We start from the raw sequence: 16,888 nt of genomic DNA, 5'->3' as shown, positions 1-16,888 counted from the left end.
CTCTGCGGTCTTATCGGCCTCAGGCAGGCCTTTCCTGTCCCCTCCCCCACGCCAGCTCCAGAGACGTCGGGCCACGTGACTGCTTCCCGGAAAGGCGGGACTGAGTGGAAACACGGGAGGCGGGGCGCTGGAGACGAAGCCTTCCGTCATCAAGACGCGACAGGGTGGCTGTGTCGCCTAGTGTCTGTCGCGGGCTAGAGATTTCGACACCAAACGAAATGGCGGAGGCTGCGGTGCTGGCGTGGGTTCGCGGCCCCGGTACCGCATGGAAGGCGCTGCCGTGTGCCCCGGCTGGGTGCTCCGTGCACGATGTAATCTACAGACACTGCCAAGAACAGGTGAGGATCGCGGTTCCCGGAAGAGACGGAGGAAAGGTCACCAAGCCAGACTGGGCTCGTCGTGGATGCTTTCTGTTCTCTGAACCTTTCAGTTTTTGAGGCTGAGATTTCTCCAGTTTCAGGTGCTTCTGACTAATATGGGGACCTTCCTCTGCTATTCTATGGCAGGAGTTGTTTTGTCTCCACATCGTAAAAGAAAACAACATCCAGTTACGGCACTTAGTCCAACTTTGATTAGAAACTCTCGTTCTGTTTCTTTTATCCCCAGAAATGATGCCTTTAAGGTTCTCTTCTTACATTCACATTTTGGATAGGACTGTGCTTTCTTACCCATCAGGAAACCCACCCAGGCCAAAGGACGGTTAGAGAAGGATATGGATTCATCCAGTCAGATGTTAACACCATAGGTTCTTGGGCCTCTTCTTTAGACTCTGCCTGTTCTTTTCCATGTGCATTTATGAAACCCTGGTCAAGTGCTTCTAAAGTTCTAAGCTTTAATTCCCAAATAAGCAAGCATTTACTGACTATGAAACCGTAAACCTCTTAAATCATCTAAGCAATTTACTGGTTTCCCCGAATCTAATTTTAATCGGAGCATTTGGCCTAGAATGTTTTTTCTTTATGACTACACCTTTCCCGAGTTGTAGTCTGTTTCGTGTGCTTGTTATATATAAACGTAACAAATGTTACCAAGTCTAATACTAAAGAGACTTGGACAGTTCCATGAAGAAGCAATGTGTGCTTGCAAGTATGTGCAATTTTCTAATTTGTCCTTTAAAAAAAAAACAAGAAAGTCTTGCCTTGTCACCTGTATGGTCCCAATACACCGGAGGGCTGGGATTATTGGTCTGTATCACCACATCTAGCTTGTTTTCTTCTCTATACTGTGGTCTAGTAAGAAACACAGAACCTTTTTTTAACCACTTGAATTGAAATATTTTCCAAAACAGTTAACTTTCAATGTATTTGAATAATTTTCATGATTTGTCTTTAAACGTAAAATTGATCCATAAGTAATAGGATCTTAACAATGAGAAGTGTTTTGCTTGTTTGTTTGTTTCTTATAGAACAGAATAGAGTTGATTTAGGTCATGGGAGAGTTGAGAGGGTAGTAGAGGCAGAGGGAGAAGAGAGGAAGAGAAGTAGAGGAGTAGAGGCCGGCCATGAATGAGCACATGGAGAGGGGGGAAGGGAAGGGGGAGAGGAGTGGGGGGAGCACGAGCACAAAGAAGGCAAGAGAGAGAAGTGTTGGAAATAAACTTTTGTGCAAGGACCCAGAAATAAGTGGGTCTGGTGGTGTATGCCTCTAGGTTTGGGAGTTCTCAGCCATGTCTTTGTAGTGGCTTTGAGGAGGCCAGACATCCAGAAAACAAAACAAAACAAAACAAAAAAAAAACAAAAAACACCATAGAATTGAGTTGTGTGGACGACAGGTGAATAAATTGGAGCAGTTGTCAGAGAGAACATTTGAGTCTGCCTGTTTCTTTAGTAAATGTGAATACATACAGCTTACAATGAGCAATAGGATGAAATAGGAAAAACTCAAAATAGTTCATGTTCGCACCATACTTTTTAAGAGCAAAACGGTTCTGATCCATGAAGACGTTTTATCTCTCACTGAGAGAGTAAACTTTGCCCTGCTGATCATTAGCCTTAACAGACATCAGTGAAGGCAACTACAAGTTAATAGGAAACTCCCAAGGACATACTGCAATTGTAAAATGCTGTAAAGACCTTGAAAATCTACTTCTTTCTTACTTGCTGGAAAAACAGTTGGTTTGGAAAACCAGAGATGGGAAGAAGTCTGCTGTGGAGGTGTGAGAGAGAGGGAGGCCTTCTCTTCTGCTGCGCCTTTGTCATGAAGGCCCAGGTATATGGACAACTTCCTTAGGGACCTCTGCATCTAAAATTTGTAGTTCCAAGGGAAGAGGATCCTGGGTGTGCTCAACAGTCCAAGCCTGACATTGGTCCTCACTTACCTATGTTCTCTCAGAACACTTCATTTAAACTTCCCCTAACCTCTGTCTTCTAGTGATGCTTGCTTGTTAGGGACTGGGGAAATTTTCCATGGTTTTTCTGTCTGCAGCTCCTCACTACAGTGGGTCAGTACATTTGACCTTAGTGGATTACAGGTTTGTCTCTGATACTTAGACTGGTCAGGCAAAGGCATGGATGAATATCTTGTGTTTGAAGCACTTTATAATCCATACATTTGGGGATTCTATCTTCTAAATTCTTTTTTTTTTTCCTACTAGAGACTTAATAGACAAGAATCTTAACTAGAAAATGCAACGGTGATGGCCTAATGGTTATGAGCACTTGTTGCTCTTTCAGCCTCTAACACCAGTGTCAGACAGACACTGTAAGTCCAACTGTAAGTCCAGCTGCAGGGAAGTGGGCAACTCTGGCCTCTGAAGGCACCTGCACTGATATGCCCATACGTACATATAGACAGACTTAATACACTTACACATAATGGAAAATGATTTTAAAAGGAAATCTTTTTGTCAGAAAGAAATAAAGTACAGCTTTGATTCAGTCTCTCCCCCTCACTGATTTTGTTTTTGCTTCAAAATAAAGCTTCTACTTTCACATTAATGTCTTATAAACTTATTTAAAAATTTGGAGCCAGTTACTTTAATACCAGCGTTAGAGAGGCAGAAGAGGTGAGAAGGCCTGGTCTACAGTGAGTTCCAGGACAGTCAGAGCTACAAAGAGAAATCCTGGTTCAAAAAACAAAGAGTTTTTAAATGCTATATGTATTACATATAAAGATGTTAAAGTGGTTTTTGGCTTATAAACAATGTGAGGTGAATGTTTACAACTGAAGGTAGGCAGTTTCATGGACAAAACCAGCCCTTTATCCCAATCATTTCCTGTAGATGGCCTCAGCCCCAGCTCTTCCCCTAGCTCATTTGCAATGGTGTCTCTTTGCTTCTCTTCACATTAGTGCTTTCACCCTCCAGCCCTGTATCCGCCTTCCAGCCCTGTATGTAGCCTGCTCTTCTCTGAACTGTCATTATTCTACAAGTAATTTCTAATTACTTCTTTGTACAGCTAGGTTCATTTGACAATAGCCAAGTCTTGGTTGGAGGATTCTCTACCAAATTGACCTGTGGGATTGGGAATCTTTTTTTTTTTTTTTTTTTTTTAAGATTTATTTATTTATTATATATTAGTACACTGTAGCTGTCTTCAGACACACCAGAAGAGGGCATCAGATCTCTTTACAGATAGATGGTTGTGAGCCACCATGTGGTTGCTGGGAATTGAACTCAGGACCTCTGGAAGAGCTCTTAACCACTGAGCCATCTCTCCAGCCCAAGGGAATTGTTTTCTTAATGCTAACTAATGTAGGAAGGCCAAAGATACTGTGGGCTGTGACTTGCTGAGGAAGGTGGGCCTGGGATGCATAAGCAAGCTGGCTGAGCAACCAGAGAGAGCAAGTCCAAAAGGAGTTTCTTCATGGGTTCTGCTTCAGTTCCACCCTTGACTTCCCCCTCACTGACGAACTAGGGCCTGGGAGTGTGAACTGAGACAAATCCTTTCCTGCCTTCGTTGCTTTTGGTCACGGTATCCATCACAACCACAGAAGAGCAATTGGTTTTGAGTTTTCATCTCATGCTGAGTTGATCATTTGACAGTTGGCCATGACTGTCCCCTACATCACCATTAACCCTTTTCCTCCTCTCTGGCCTCCTTTCTAGGCTCTCTGCTGCCTCCTGCCTCATCTCCTTAATCTCTAACTTTGGAGTTACCAGAGTTTGTCTTCTGATCTTTTTTTCTGATAACTTTCCTCTCAAATGGTTGGTTTTATGCAACTTGTATGTGTGGAGTTTTTTTTGGGTGGGGGACTGGGTCTCTTTATGTAGTGTTAACTGTCCTAGAACTCACTATGTAGACCAGGCTATCTATACTATGCAGAGATCTGTCTGCTTCTGCCTTCCATGTTCTCAGATTAAAGTCACTTTTCCAGGCCAGTAGCTTTATTTAGAGTGAAGTCTAAAATCCTCACTGGGCATGGTGGTGCACATCCTGGTGTCTTCCAAGTTTGAATAGACAATCTAGGTTACATGTTGAGGCAAAAACTGTACAAGAACACTTAAAATGTACTCCTGTCTCTTCCTTCTTATGTCCTCCTTACCTACATATGCCAGGGTGATTTGGCAGTTTTAAGCTTTGGACCAATTTTGATATTAAATTGACCCCCAGTTTATAAAGGTTAGGAGAGATGAATGAGACTTTGGCCTTACTAGATCTGAGCCCTGTTTGTGCTCTACCTGGTTCCCGTGACCTGTGAGAGAGGAGGGTGCATAGGTCACAGAAGACTGCACACAGCAATGGTGGGCTTAGTCATTTTTGTTTTCAGCTCAACAACTATTTAACCTGTTATCATGTTAGGTCTCGTTTATTGTCATAAGGGCATTAAAAACTTGCTCTTGTCCCTAGGAAATTCCCGCGGACTGCTTCTTTGTAAAGTGCAATGGAGTCCTCGTTGCTGCCGGTGACGAGGTGCAGCATGGAGCTGTGTACAGTTTGGAGCCCAGGCTTCGTGGGGGGAAAGGAGGTAGGACATGTTGATGGCTCTGGATAGCAGTGTCTGTGCTTTTTAAGCAGTGTGTGACATGAACACACTTGTTGGTCTCTGACATACCAGCCTTGGTTTGCCTTGTGAAATCATTTATACTAAATTTGGGTAATTTTTTTTTTTTTTTTTTTTTTTTTTGTATATTCTCTTTGAGAAAAAAAAAAAAAAGCTCTTAACAAATCCCAGCTTCTCTAGCCAGGCTGCTCTTTAAGAACAGTGGCTCCAAGACTTTTGGGAGGTTAGATGATAAAGGTAACCATTGTTCCTTCCAGTTTGTAGAAGGGCAAGCTTTCAAACAATCATTGCCTGCTCTTACCAAGATTTGTCACCTATTGTCCTTTTTCAAAGGGTGACTCAAAGTCTCCTTAGGAAACAGTTTTTCCCAGGTCATGTAGATTAAGGTATTGGCTGTACTGGTAAGGTTAAGAAGAAAGCAAAGAGGCCTGGAGAGATGGCTCAGTGGTTAGGAGCATTGGCTGTTCCTCTAGAGAACCAGGGTTCAATTCCCAGCCAGCCACATGGCAGCTCAAACTGTCCCTCCAGTTCCTTCAGATACGAGGCACACATGTGGTACACTTACCTGGGCATGCAGGCCAAATACCCATACACATGAAATAAATAAACCTTTTTTGTTGTTGGTTTTTTTTTTTTTGGTTTGTTTTTTCCAGACAAGGTTTCTTTGTGTAAGAGCCCTGGTTATCTTAACTCCCTTTGTTGATAGGCTAGACTGGCCTGTAACTCAGAGATCGACCTGCCTCTGCCTCCTACATGCTGGGATGAAAGGTGTAAGTCACCATGCCCAGTACATAATTAAATCTGAAGAGGAGGGAGAGGAGAAGGAGGAGGAAGAGGAGGAAGCAAAGAATGCAGGAGCATGCAGACAGTGTGAAGAGCTCCGGTTTCTTTGGGTTCCTAAGTGTGTTCTTAAGTTTCCTCAGAGTGTCAGAGCAGTCATCCTGTGGTTGGATGTGTGCCTAAGAAAGGCAGCATGTCCTCAGATACCACAGCTTAAGGCTGCCCTTCCCTGCCAGGTGTGCTGACGCACAGCATCAGCACTCAGGAGGCTGAGGCAGGGGGCTCTCAGAGTTCCTGGACAGTCATGACGGTCTTGAAAAGCAAAGGTGACAGCAAGGGCAGTCTACCACATCATCATCACCATCATCATTAGTAGTCTTTAAGACAGGTCTTGAGAAGTAGTTCAAGCTGGCCTCGAACTTGTGGCAATCCTGCTGCCTCTGTTTCCCAAATGCTGGGATTATAGGTGGGTGTCATCATACCAGACTCAATAACTCTGAAGTTTTTGGTTTGTTTTCTTGTTAATTTATTTGTGACATTGCAACAGGGTTACTGTAGCCAGTCTGATCTTGAATTCACAGTGTAGCCCAGGCTGGCTTCAAATTCACTTCAGTTTTTCTCCTTCCACCTTCCCACAGTGCATGAGCCACCATGCCTATAGATCAGGCTGGCCTCGGACCCACAGAGATCTCTCTAGTTGGTTTTAAAGACAGTTAATATAGATGTTAACATGGTGCGCTTCTTCCAGCAAATTTGTGCTCCAAGTGGAAGACACGGGCTTTTCTGTAGTGAGCCACTGTCTACATCATCACAAGTCTTCTAATTCTGTACATGTGGTGAATGTATTCCTGTGCATGTGTGTGAGAGTGCATATGTGTAGGTTAGTGTGTTTATGTGGAGGTTGTATGTTGAATGGGTTGTCTTCCTCAGTCATACTTAACTTTATTTGTGAAGACAAGATTTCTCACTGACTCTGGAGCTCATCAGTTTGCCCAGTGAACTCCAGGGATTCTCTAGTCCTGTTGCTGGGATTATAAGCACATGTCCTGTATCCAGCTTGTACATGGATACTGAGAATTCATACGATGCACCTGCAGTTCCTTTTGTGGCGGGCACTTAACTGACTGAGCTGACTCTGAAGTCCCTTCACATAGTTCAACTAGGAACTTTGGCATTTGGCATTGGCCAAAGCTTTTCATTGATTCTATCTGTACAATACAGCATTCAAATTGTTTTCTTAGTTTCCTGGATAAAAATTTGGATGTCCATCTTCGTTTCAAGAAGAAAAAGAATGGAGTTTATTTTTAGTCTTATAGGCTGTTTTCATTAAACTGGCTTATATCCTTAACCCTCTTTTCCGTGTATTTTGGTTTCAGGTTTTGGGTCTATGCTTCGAGCACTTGGTGCACAGATAGAGAAGACAACCAATCGAGAAGCCTGCCGGGATCTTAGTGGGAGGAGATTACGAGATGTCAATCATGAGAAAGCGTAAGCTATCCCCTTTTAGTTAAATCTCTGTCTTAATTAGGGTTTTACTGCTGTAAAGAGACACCATGATGACAGCAGCTCTTAAAGGCAAACATTTACTTGGGGCTGGCTTACAGTTTCAGAGGTTCAGTCCATTGTCATCATGGCAGGAAGCATGGCACTAGAGAAGGAGCCTGAGAGGTTTACATCTTGATCTGAAGGCAGCCAGAACAAAACTATCTTCTTCAGGAAGCCTGGAAGAGACTGATTCCACACTGGGTGGAGCTTGAACATAGGAAACCTCAAAACCAACCTACACAGTGATGTATTTCCTCCAACAAGGCCACACCAACACATGAATCTACGAGGCCCAAACTATTCAAGCCACCACAGTCTCTTATAGTATTGTGACATTAAACGTGACACACCTTTCTGGAGAAGTATAATATGGCTAGGAGTCCATTAATTGTCTAGGGAACATTTTCTTATATAGTCAGATGCTTGGGGGAAATACCTTGTTACCAGAGTTCCTGATGAAGCACCACAGAGGGAGCATTAGTGAGTGCAGACCTTATACTCGATCACCTGATGCAGTGAAGAGATCGATGGACTGATGCATGCATGTGGCTTGTGAGACGTGGCATATAGTTTCATGGTAAACTTGCTGGTTTGTTTGCCTGCTGTGTTTTGTTTTTGAGACAGGGTTTCTCTGTGGCTCTGGCTATCCTTTAGCTCACTATGTAGACCAGGCTGGCCTTGAACTCACAGAGATCTGCCTGTCCCCGCCTACCAGTGCTGGGTTTAAAGTTGTTCGACACCATGCCTAAAGTTGACTCAAGGCAGAAGCGTAAGTGTAACAGTACCAGAACAACAGTGCAGTTTAGTGCTAGAGCACTTTGCTTTGATGGGTTTGATCCTTTAGCTCACTTGATCCCTGGGTTTGATCCCTACGATCCCCTCTCCCCAACAAATAGCTAGATAAATCAGTGGCAATTAATAGCAAGCATTATGTTCTGTGCTTGACTGTTCATACTTTTAAACTACTTGTAGCTGGGGGGTTGTTTGTTTTTAAATAACACATAAACAGGAGAATAAATGTTACTATGACTACAGTGCTGCTATTGAGTAATAAGAGCTCTTCAAGTTTTATCACAGTATGGGACTACCTTTCTAAGTGTGGTCTGTCATTGATCTAAGTGCTGTGTGACATGTGATGTAGGAGCCTGGGTGTAATATATCCATCCAGTTACATCCCATCCCTTCCCCAGGATGGCTGAGTGGGTAAAACAGCAAGCTGAGCGAGAGGCTGAAAAGGAGCAAAGGCGCCTGGAGCGACTGCAGCGAAAGCTTGCTGAGCCTGCACACTGCTTCGCCAGCCCCGACTACCAGAGGCAGTGCCATGAAATGTCTGAGCGTCTGGAGGATTCAGTCCTCAAAGGTAAGAGCGAGGATTCCTCCGCATACTCTGCAGACCCCTGGAGCCAAGATCACTGCTCATAATGGATCTTGAGCATTTTGGAGGAGGATGAGGAAAACCTTGGAACCTCTCCTTACAACTCGGCACAGCTTGTTATCACATCTGCTGGTCCTCACTGCACCCAGCACAGTGCAGACATCAACACTTGCTTCTCCAGGAATGCCTCAGGCTCCCGGGCCCCAGGGAAGAGCATCTTCTCTTGGTTGTGAGTCTAGCCTCTCTCAGCCCATCTTTTTTTTTTTAACCTGTGTGGTGCAGGGCTAGGGGAAGTCTTTAGGAGTTGTGTGCATATCAGCGTGTTCTTTAAAGTGGCAAGGTAGTGTCCTGGGCCTGTCATGAGTCCAGTTGATTTAAAGGGACTTTTCATCAAGAAGACTAGAACAGGAAAGACATGTATGCAAATATTTGTTAGCTATGAACCTTTAGCCTCAAGTTACAAATTGCATATTGTTTTAAAAATACTGTTCTAAGCTGGGTGAAGTGGTGCATCATTAATCCCAGCACTTGGGAGGCAGAGGTAAGTGAATTTCTGCATTAAGGCCATCCTGGTCAATGAATCTCATTCCAGGACAGCCAGGGCTATACATAAAAATTCTGTCTTAAAAAACCAAAACAAAACAAACAAAAAATCCCAAATCTAGACAGTATCCTAGCTAGGAGTGATGGTGCATATGACTCTCCCACTAGGTCGGTGAACACAGGAGAATAAGGGATCAGGGTTATCTCCAGCTACACAGTGTGTTGAGGCTAGCTTGGGCTGAATGAGGCCTAGCCACTAACAAGTGTGGTTCCATAATGTTTGGTTTGTTTTTTTTTTTTTTTTGTCTTTGAGATTAATCTCTTAACCATATAAAAATTTGGTATGACAAATTACATTCATTAGGTGTGGAACAGCCATAACTAAGTCTGTGAAAACAACATAAGGAAACTTGTTACTTTGTATGTTCATTTTTTAAAAGAAATTTAAATACAGAGCTTCAGGTTATAGATTGTATCCTGACAGAAACTGGTTGATTTTTCCACTTAGGTATGCAGGCTGCCTCCAGCAAGATGGTATCAGCGGAAATCACTGAGACTCGAAAACGGCCTAACAAGTCAAAAGCATATCATAGAGCTGGTGCAAAGAAAAAGAAATGCTTTTGGTAAGTCCTCCTGTTTCTTCCACGTTGATCTTGGAGGACCTGTGTGATGTTTCCATTTTGTCTGTTGGCATGAGTACCACTTCTCTTTCCCCTCCTCTCCTTGATTTTCTTTTTCTTTTTTAATTTTTAAGATTTTTTTTTTAATTTCATGTATATGAGTACACTGTTGTTGTCTTCAGACACACCAGAAAAGGGCATCAGATCTCATTACAGATGGTTGTGAACTGCCATGTGATTGCTGGGAATTGAACTTGGGACCTTTGCAAGAGCAGTCAGTGCTCTAAACCTCTGAGTCATCTCTCCAACCCGACTCCTTCTTTCCCCCTTCCCTCCCTCCCTTTCTTCCTTACTCTATTCATGTGAGAGGGCATTGCTGCCAGGCTGCCTTTCAGCCCTGGGATCCCCCAGTCAGCATCTCTGCTTGGATCACACATCACCAGCACAGGCCGCACACCCAGGGCTCAAACAAGCACATTCTGAAGTAGCATTGACGGGAGCTCAACTTTCCACAGTACTCAGGCTTCAGATTGTGTTGATTGGCACTCTGTAGTCTGCCTCAGAATCCACTCAACAGACTCTGAACAATAAATTCAGGTGTGTGCATGTTGTGTGTGTGTGTGTGTGTTATTCTCCTAACATTACACTAGAAACTTTCCCTTTCTATATTAATTCCATAATTAGACACAATAAAAATCAAATGAAAATGCTTAGGTTTGAGGGTGGCTGGCAAGAGCATGGCATTCCTGTCTGGCTCCACACTGGTTGAATGCAGTCCTCTTGAAATGTTTTCCCTTCTGTTTATGCCTCAGTTTTCTGAAACTTGCCTACTCGCCATCTTAAGCTAGCGCGTGCTCTTGCTATTTAGACAGATATACTTCATCCAGGTAGAGGTACAGGCTGGAAATGGTGTCACACCCTTCTGCTTCCCACAGGTTGGGCATGGAAGGACTGGAGGCTGCCGAGGGATCCAGTACTGGCAGCTCAGATGAAAGCTCAGATGACGACAGTAAAGGGGCTCCTGGGAGTTCGGGGCTGAGCAGCTGTGCTGGGGAAAACAGTGGTGATGGTGTAAAGGTGGTACCTGACCAGCCTAGCAGTCCTCAGAGCTCGGCATCCCGTGCACACTCTAAGTCACCTGAGAAGCTTCAGAACCCCGTGACTGAACCTGGGCAGGGCATTTTGGAGAACACAGGAACTGAGCCAGGAGAGACATCTGCCAGGGAGCACAACGAGAGGAAGACAGTCACAGAAACAGAGGAGACCCCAGCAAGGAAGGAAACAGGGAGTCCAGAGAAGGAAGCAGAGAGTCCTGAGCCCACAGAAAAGGACGAAAAGACAGGAGTGATTGGTGAGGACAGAGCTGCCATGGCTTTGTCTGGAGAAGACAGGAAAAGTGACCCTGCAGCTAACCTGGAGGGAAGTGGCTCAGGAGACACGGTATGTCCGGTTTTGTTTTGTTTTCACTCTTTAAAAAAAAAGGCTGGGCGGGTGGTGCCTGCTTTTTAGTCCTAGCACTCAGGATGCAGAGTGAGTGCCAGGGCAGCCAGGGCTACACGGAGAAACCCTGTCTCAACAACAAGAAAACAAGCAAATGGGCTGGAGAGATGGCTCAGTGGTTAAGAGCACTGACTGCTCTTCCAGAGGTCCTGAGTTCAAATCCCAGCTCACCACCATTTGTAATGGGATCTGATGCCCTCTTCTGGTATGTCTGAAGACAGCCACAGTGTACTCACATACATAAAATAAATCTTAACAAACAGACAACAACAAACAACAGAAATAGAGAGCAAGAGCACAAGAACTTGCTATGTTAGACCAGGCTGCCACAAAGTGAAGCCCTTCTTGCCTCTACCTCTCCTGTACTGGGATCACAGGCATGTGCCACCAACCCAGCCCTCGAATTTATTTTCTATTTTTTTTTTACTTTATGTGTACGGATCATCTGCTTGCATGTATGTCTTTATGAAAAGTGCATGTGTGGTACCCATGGAGGCCAAAGAGGGTATTGGATCCACTGGAACTGGGGTTACAGATGATTTTGAGCTGCCTTCTAGGCACTTGGAATCAAAACCGTGTCCTCTGGAAGAGCAGGTGGTGCTCCTAACTTCTGAGCCATCCCTCTCTCCACCCCCTTTTAGGCTAGTTGGGTTTTGCCGTTTTGTCTTGTTTGCGATACGGCTTGGAACTCTGTAGTCCAGGCTGTCTTGAACTCAGAGCAGTTCTTCTCAACCTTCTAAATCTGTGATTACGAAGTAATCAACTGTGGGGGTTTTTTGTTGTTGTTGTTGTTTTGCTTTGTTTTTTTTGGAGGGGGGATTGGGGAGTAGCTTCTGATCAGCACAGTAAATTGTTAAGATGCCTCCTCCCCAACAGCTTAGTGAAAAACAGAAGCTTGTCCCCTCTAAGCCCTGAAATTACACTGTTTCACCACTAGGTGGTGTCCTTAGTGCTGTGTTTATCAGTTCTAAGATAAGGCTTCATATATGGCGGGTTTGGAATTGTTTTTGTTTTTTAGTGTTTTTGTTTGTTTGTTTGTTTGTTGTTGTTGTTGGTTGTTTTATGGTTGAGGAGAAGGTTTTTAATGTAGATGGGAGGAAAAGCACAGCTAGAGGCATCTGAAAGGGGTCTAGATTGAACTGGGACATGGTGGGTTGGGGATGTGAGGGGACGGAGGGGTGGACTCCTAGTGGAGCTGAGGACCCAGAGAACCAAGAGAGGGAGTGGCAGAAATGGCAGGTTTATATAGAAATGAGAAGCTCACCAGAGATGAAGCCCCATTTAAGATAGGGTTTCTTCACTGTGTAGCTCTGGCTGTGTTGGAACTTACTATGTAGACCAGGCTGGCCTCAGGCTCACAGAGATCCTCCCAAGTTCTGAGACAAAACTCAAACACTACCATGCCTGATTTGTATTTATTTGTCTCTGTGTGTGTCTGTCTGTCTTTGTGTATATGCATGAGTGTATATGGTTGCCCAGATAGTCCAGAAGAGGGTGTTGATTCTTTGGTGTTACAGCTGTGAACCTCCTGAGGTTAATATCCAAACTTCAGTCCGAATGATAGACCAGTGGATATTTTCTTTTTTAATAGTACAGAAAAGAGTTTATTCAGGTCGTGGGGGGGGGGGCAGTTAAGAGGGTAGTAGAGGCAGAGAGAGAGAAGAGAGGAGTAGAGGAGTAGAGGGGGAGAGGCCGGCCATGAGCACATGGTAGGGGAGGGAAGGGGGAGAGGAGGGGCAAGAATGAGGTGGTGGTGGCTGCAGTGGATATTCTTGAATACTGAACCTTCTTTCTAGCCCACTGTTTCTTTAAACACACAATAACAAGGATATATTGGTACTTTAAAGTTGATGAAGTGTGCTGTGCTTCCTACCACTAAATTGACATTTGGGTTTTTCTTTTTTCTTTTTTCTTTTTTTTTTTTTTTTTTTTTTTTTTTTGTGACAGGTTTTTTTCTGTGTAGCCTTGGCTCTCCTGGAACTCACTATGTAGACCAGGCTGGCCCTCTGCCTCCCAATTGCTGGGATCAAAGGTGTATGCCACCACCACCTGGCTAGAGTTTTCTTTCTTATGTGAGACAAAATAATTGTCACCTGGATATTAAAGATCTTTTTTGTAGAAGGGAAAAGCCCATTTCTTTTAGCATTAAATCTAAGTCTCTTTTACCATTGAATCTAAGTCTCACATTCTGTTTTTTTTTTTTTTTTTTTTTGTCCTTTTATTTGGGACCTTTAGCTTAAGAGACGAACTATCTTTTCATCCCCTGCATGGCAGGGACTGTCCCTAGAGCTCATGTGAAGGAGAGGGCAGAGTCCAGAGCTGTCCTCATGCGTGCCCATATGTGTCACACACAGTGGAGCATTGCGTTTTAGGGAGGGGGGAGGATGGCTCAGTTAAGAGCACTGGCCTCTCCCAGAGGACCTAGGTTTGATTCTCAGCCATGCATGCCCACAGCTGTCTTTGATCCTAGTTCCAAAGGCTCTGATACCCCCTTCTTGGCTCTGAGGGCACCAAGCACACAGCACACACAGTTTTCAGACATAACTATACACAAAATACCCATACACATAAAATAAACAGAACTTTCAAAAGATAGGAAAATCCTGGCAGGGCTTAGAAATGTTTAGTTTTGTCTTATAGTCTATAAGGGTGCTTAGGTAGAACAGCTGAAGCCCATCACACATTTTTTTTTAGTCACCATATAAGCGGAAACACATTGGACTCAGCTATGTAGCTGGGACTGAAAGCTCTAAGATTGTGGAGTTAATAGAGTAAGAGAAAGGTGGGTGTCCACCAGTATTGAGCCTTTGCATGCCTACTCTTACTTGTGGTAAAATTATGAGTAGCCTTGGTCTGTATTACTGTTCAGATTCTCTAACTGATGAAATCTGAAAAGAAAACAGTAATGTTAACATGTTCCAAGCTGGGAGTGGTGGGGCACATCTCTATAGCCTGGCATTTGGAAGGCAGAGGTGGGAGTGTTACTGAATGTTTGAGACCAGGGGTACATACATAGCAAGACCCAGTCTTCTTTCTCTTTTTAAACAAAACCTCCACTTTATTAAAGAGTTCTATATTTGTGATGTCAACACATTTCTGAAGTATCATGCCAACACATATTCTGAAGTATAAAACAATGATAAATATCAACCTCCCGCTGTCTTCAGACACACCAGAAGAGGGCGCCAGATCTCTTAGATGGTTGTGGGCCACCATGTGGTTGCTGGGAATTGAACTCAGGACCTCTAGAAGAGCAGTCAGTGCTCTTAACCGCTGAGCCATCTCTCCAGCCCCACCCCCCCCTTTTTTTTTTTTCAAGATTTATTTATTTATTATATATAAGCACACCATAGCTCTCTTCAGACACACCAGAAGGCATCAGATCCCATTACAGATGGCTGTGAGCCACCATGTGGTAGCAGGGAATTGAACTCAGGACCTCTGGAAGAGCAGTCAGTGCTCTTAACCACTGGGCCATCTCTTCAGCCCTAAGACCCAGTCTTAAAAAGCCAAAAATAGATGCCAGGTATGGTGCTGCATTCCTGTATCTTAGCCCTTAAGAGGCAGAGACAGGAGGATAAGGAGTTCAAAGCCAGCTTCAGCTACATAAGCAAATTCAGGATTAGCTTTGAGTACTATATGAGACTCCATTGTGGGACTAAGGGGAGGAATTGTATGCATGTTACTGTCATGAATGTTTCTAGATAGAGAGATGGCAAGTCAGCTGGGTAATAATCCAGTGAATGGCATTTCCTTAAAAATAGAATGTGGTCGGTATTTAGTCTTCAGAGGAAGGAGATGGGCTGGCTTCAATGTTTCCTTTTCCCATCAGGCTCCTGGTCTGGAAGCTGTGGATCTGTCAGCATTCAGCTCTGCAGCTGAGTTGGAGTCACTGGGTTTGGAGAGGCTCAAGTGTGAACTGATGGCCCTTGGACTGAAGTGCGGGGGGACCCTGCAGGAGCGCGCAGCCAGGCTCTTCTCTGTCAGAGGCCTCTCAAAGGAGCTCATTGACCCAGCTTTATTTGCCAAGCCTTCAAAAGGGAAGAAGAAGTGAATTTTCTTGGCACTCTCCTGGTGTTTGACACTTTCTCCAGTGTGATAGACTTGTGCCCAATGTTCCTTTTGATACTAAAAGCTCGTTTTTTAATAATTCGGTTCTAACTAGTCTCTTCAATGGTACCTGGACTTGAGGTTTTTATTGGAGGAGAAAACTTTGTATGTTATTTTTCTTTCTTTTTGGTGTTTTTAATAAGAGACTTACTCTGTAGCCCAGACTGACCAAGAACTATGTAGTTTACTTTGGTCTCAAACTTCCAGTGATCCTCCTGTCTCAGGCATGAGCCACTGCACCCGCTTCATTAGAGGTTTATACATTTCTTTTGAGTCACTTGGGTAAAATATTTCCAAGAAATTTATTTGTGTAACCCAAAGCAGTCAGGTTTATAGACACGGTTATTCATAACTTTCATTTTAAAAACTTGGTTTTTTTTTTTTATAGTTTTGTGAGTGAGTTTGGCTTCTCGCGATGGAGTCTTTTATTCCAGCTAGGAGCCTATCTATTTTGTTTGGTTTTTCAAAGGATCTGTTTTTTGGCTTTGTGGATTTTTCTCAGTTGTTGATCTCATTGGCTTTTGAATTTTATTTTTTCTTTTCCCACATACCTTGCATTTACTTTTATCATTTTCCTTTAGCTCCTTAAGTCTTAGATCACTGATTTTATTTTTATTATTATTATTTTAGTGTATCACTCAATTAACAAGTGTTTGCATTTTATTAGTGTTTGCTAAGTTGTCAGTTGTATATTAAAGTTCAGTGATCTTATATACATATGCTTTGCATTGCCTTAAATGTCTGGCTCTGATGGGTTTTGGGTTTTTTTTTTCCTTCTGAAATTGACACATGGATACAGCGTGTCCTGACCAGGTCCACCCTGTTCCTACTTCTTTAGTTCTTTTGTTTTTACTTTATATTCTGAAGCTACTGTTAGGTTTCACTCTTCTCGTACTTACTGAACAGTTCATCATGAAATTTCCTTCATCTCTGAGTTTCGTGTTATCTGAAGCACAGCCCCCAGCTTTGTCCTTGTCCTTGTGTTTTCTGTTCTTCTCTCCCCTGCCCCTGTCTACGGTGGGTTTCTTCAGACAGCAGGTTCTGTCTCGTCATCATTTGACCCCTGTCTCTGATAACAGGTCAGTGGTGAGGCAAATGGTGTTTCAGTCACAACATTTTCTTTGGGAGTGTTTTAGTGTGATCTATTCTGCCTTGGGGTGTGGTGAGCTTCATGGTTTTGTAAATTTATTCCATTAATTAAATTTGGAAACATTTTAAGCAATTGTTTTGGGGTTTTTGTTTGTTTGTTTGTTTTTTCCAGATTTCCCCGCCCTGACATTGTCTCTTGTCCCTAGGAATTATATATAAACGCTAGCCCACCATGTAACTACACCTGCCCTAAGTCTCCAAGTCTGCAACTGTTCCCCCACTCCCACCCCAACATTCCTATCCCATGACTGTTCAGTTTCTGTGATGTAGCCAAGCTGCTAAGAATCTTTGAGGCAAAGTTGCCTGGTAAAGGGGTCTAGAGGCC

General features: G+C 43.6%; 1 protein-coding gene across 1 annotated transcript; it reads left to right on the top strand.

The window, feature by feature from the left end:
• Nucleotides 1-209: 209 nt before the first annotated feature.
• Nucleotides 210-16,575, top strand: SDE2 (SDE2 telomere maintenance homolog). Its single transcript, XM_080923324.1, has 7 exons — nucleotides 210-338; nucleotides 4,788-4,905; nucleotides 7,098-7,209; nucleotides 8,457-8,626; nucleotides 9,693-9,807; nucleotides 10,740-11,244; nucleotides 15,137-16,575. Exons 1-7 carry the CDS (start codon nucleotides 219-221, stop codon nucleotides 15,356-15,358), a joined length of 1,362 nt encoding a protein of 453 aa, XP_080779450.1. The 5' UTR covers nucleotides 210-218; the 3' UTR covers nucleotides 15,359-16,575.
• The last annotated feature ends 313 nt before the right edge of the window (nucleotides 16,576-16,888 follow it).

Source organism: Micromys minutus (genome assembly GCF_963924665.1).
Source record: "Micromys minutus genome assembly, chromosome: 1".
In the NCBI taxonomy this organism is placed as follows: Eukaryota; Metazoa; Chordata; class Mammalia; order Rodentia; family Muridae; genus Micromys; species Micromys minutus.
This window is presented reverse-complemented; position numbering and strand designations above follow the sequence as displayed.

What these genes read in the sequence shown, in the direction of transcription:
- SDE2 (XM_080923324.1), top strand. Translation starts at nt 219, where the DNA reads ATGGCGGAGGCTGCGGTGCTGGCGTGGGTTCGCGGCCCCGGTACCGCA. An exon ending in GCTTCGTGGGGGGAAAGGAG is followed by an intron (nt 4,906 to 7,097) that starts GTAGGACATGTT and finishes TTTTGGTTTCAG; the next exon opens with GTTTTGGGTCTATGCTTCGA. An exon ending in AAGAAAAAGAAATGCTTTTG is followed by an intron (nt 9,808 to 10,739) that starts GTAAGTCCTCCT and finishes TGCTTCCCACAG; the next exon opens with GTTGGGCATGGAAGGACTGG.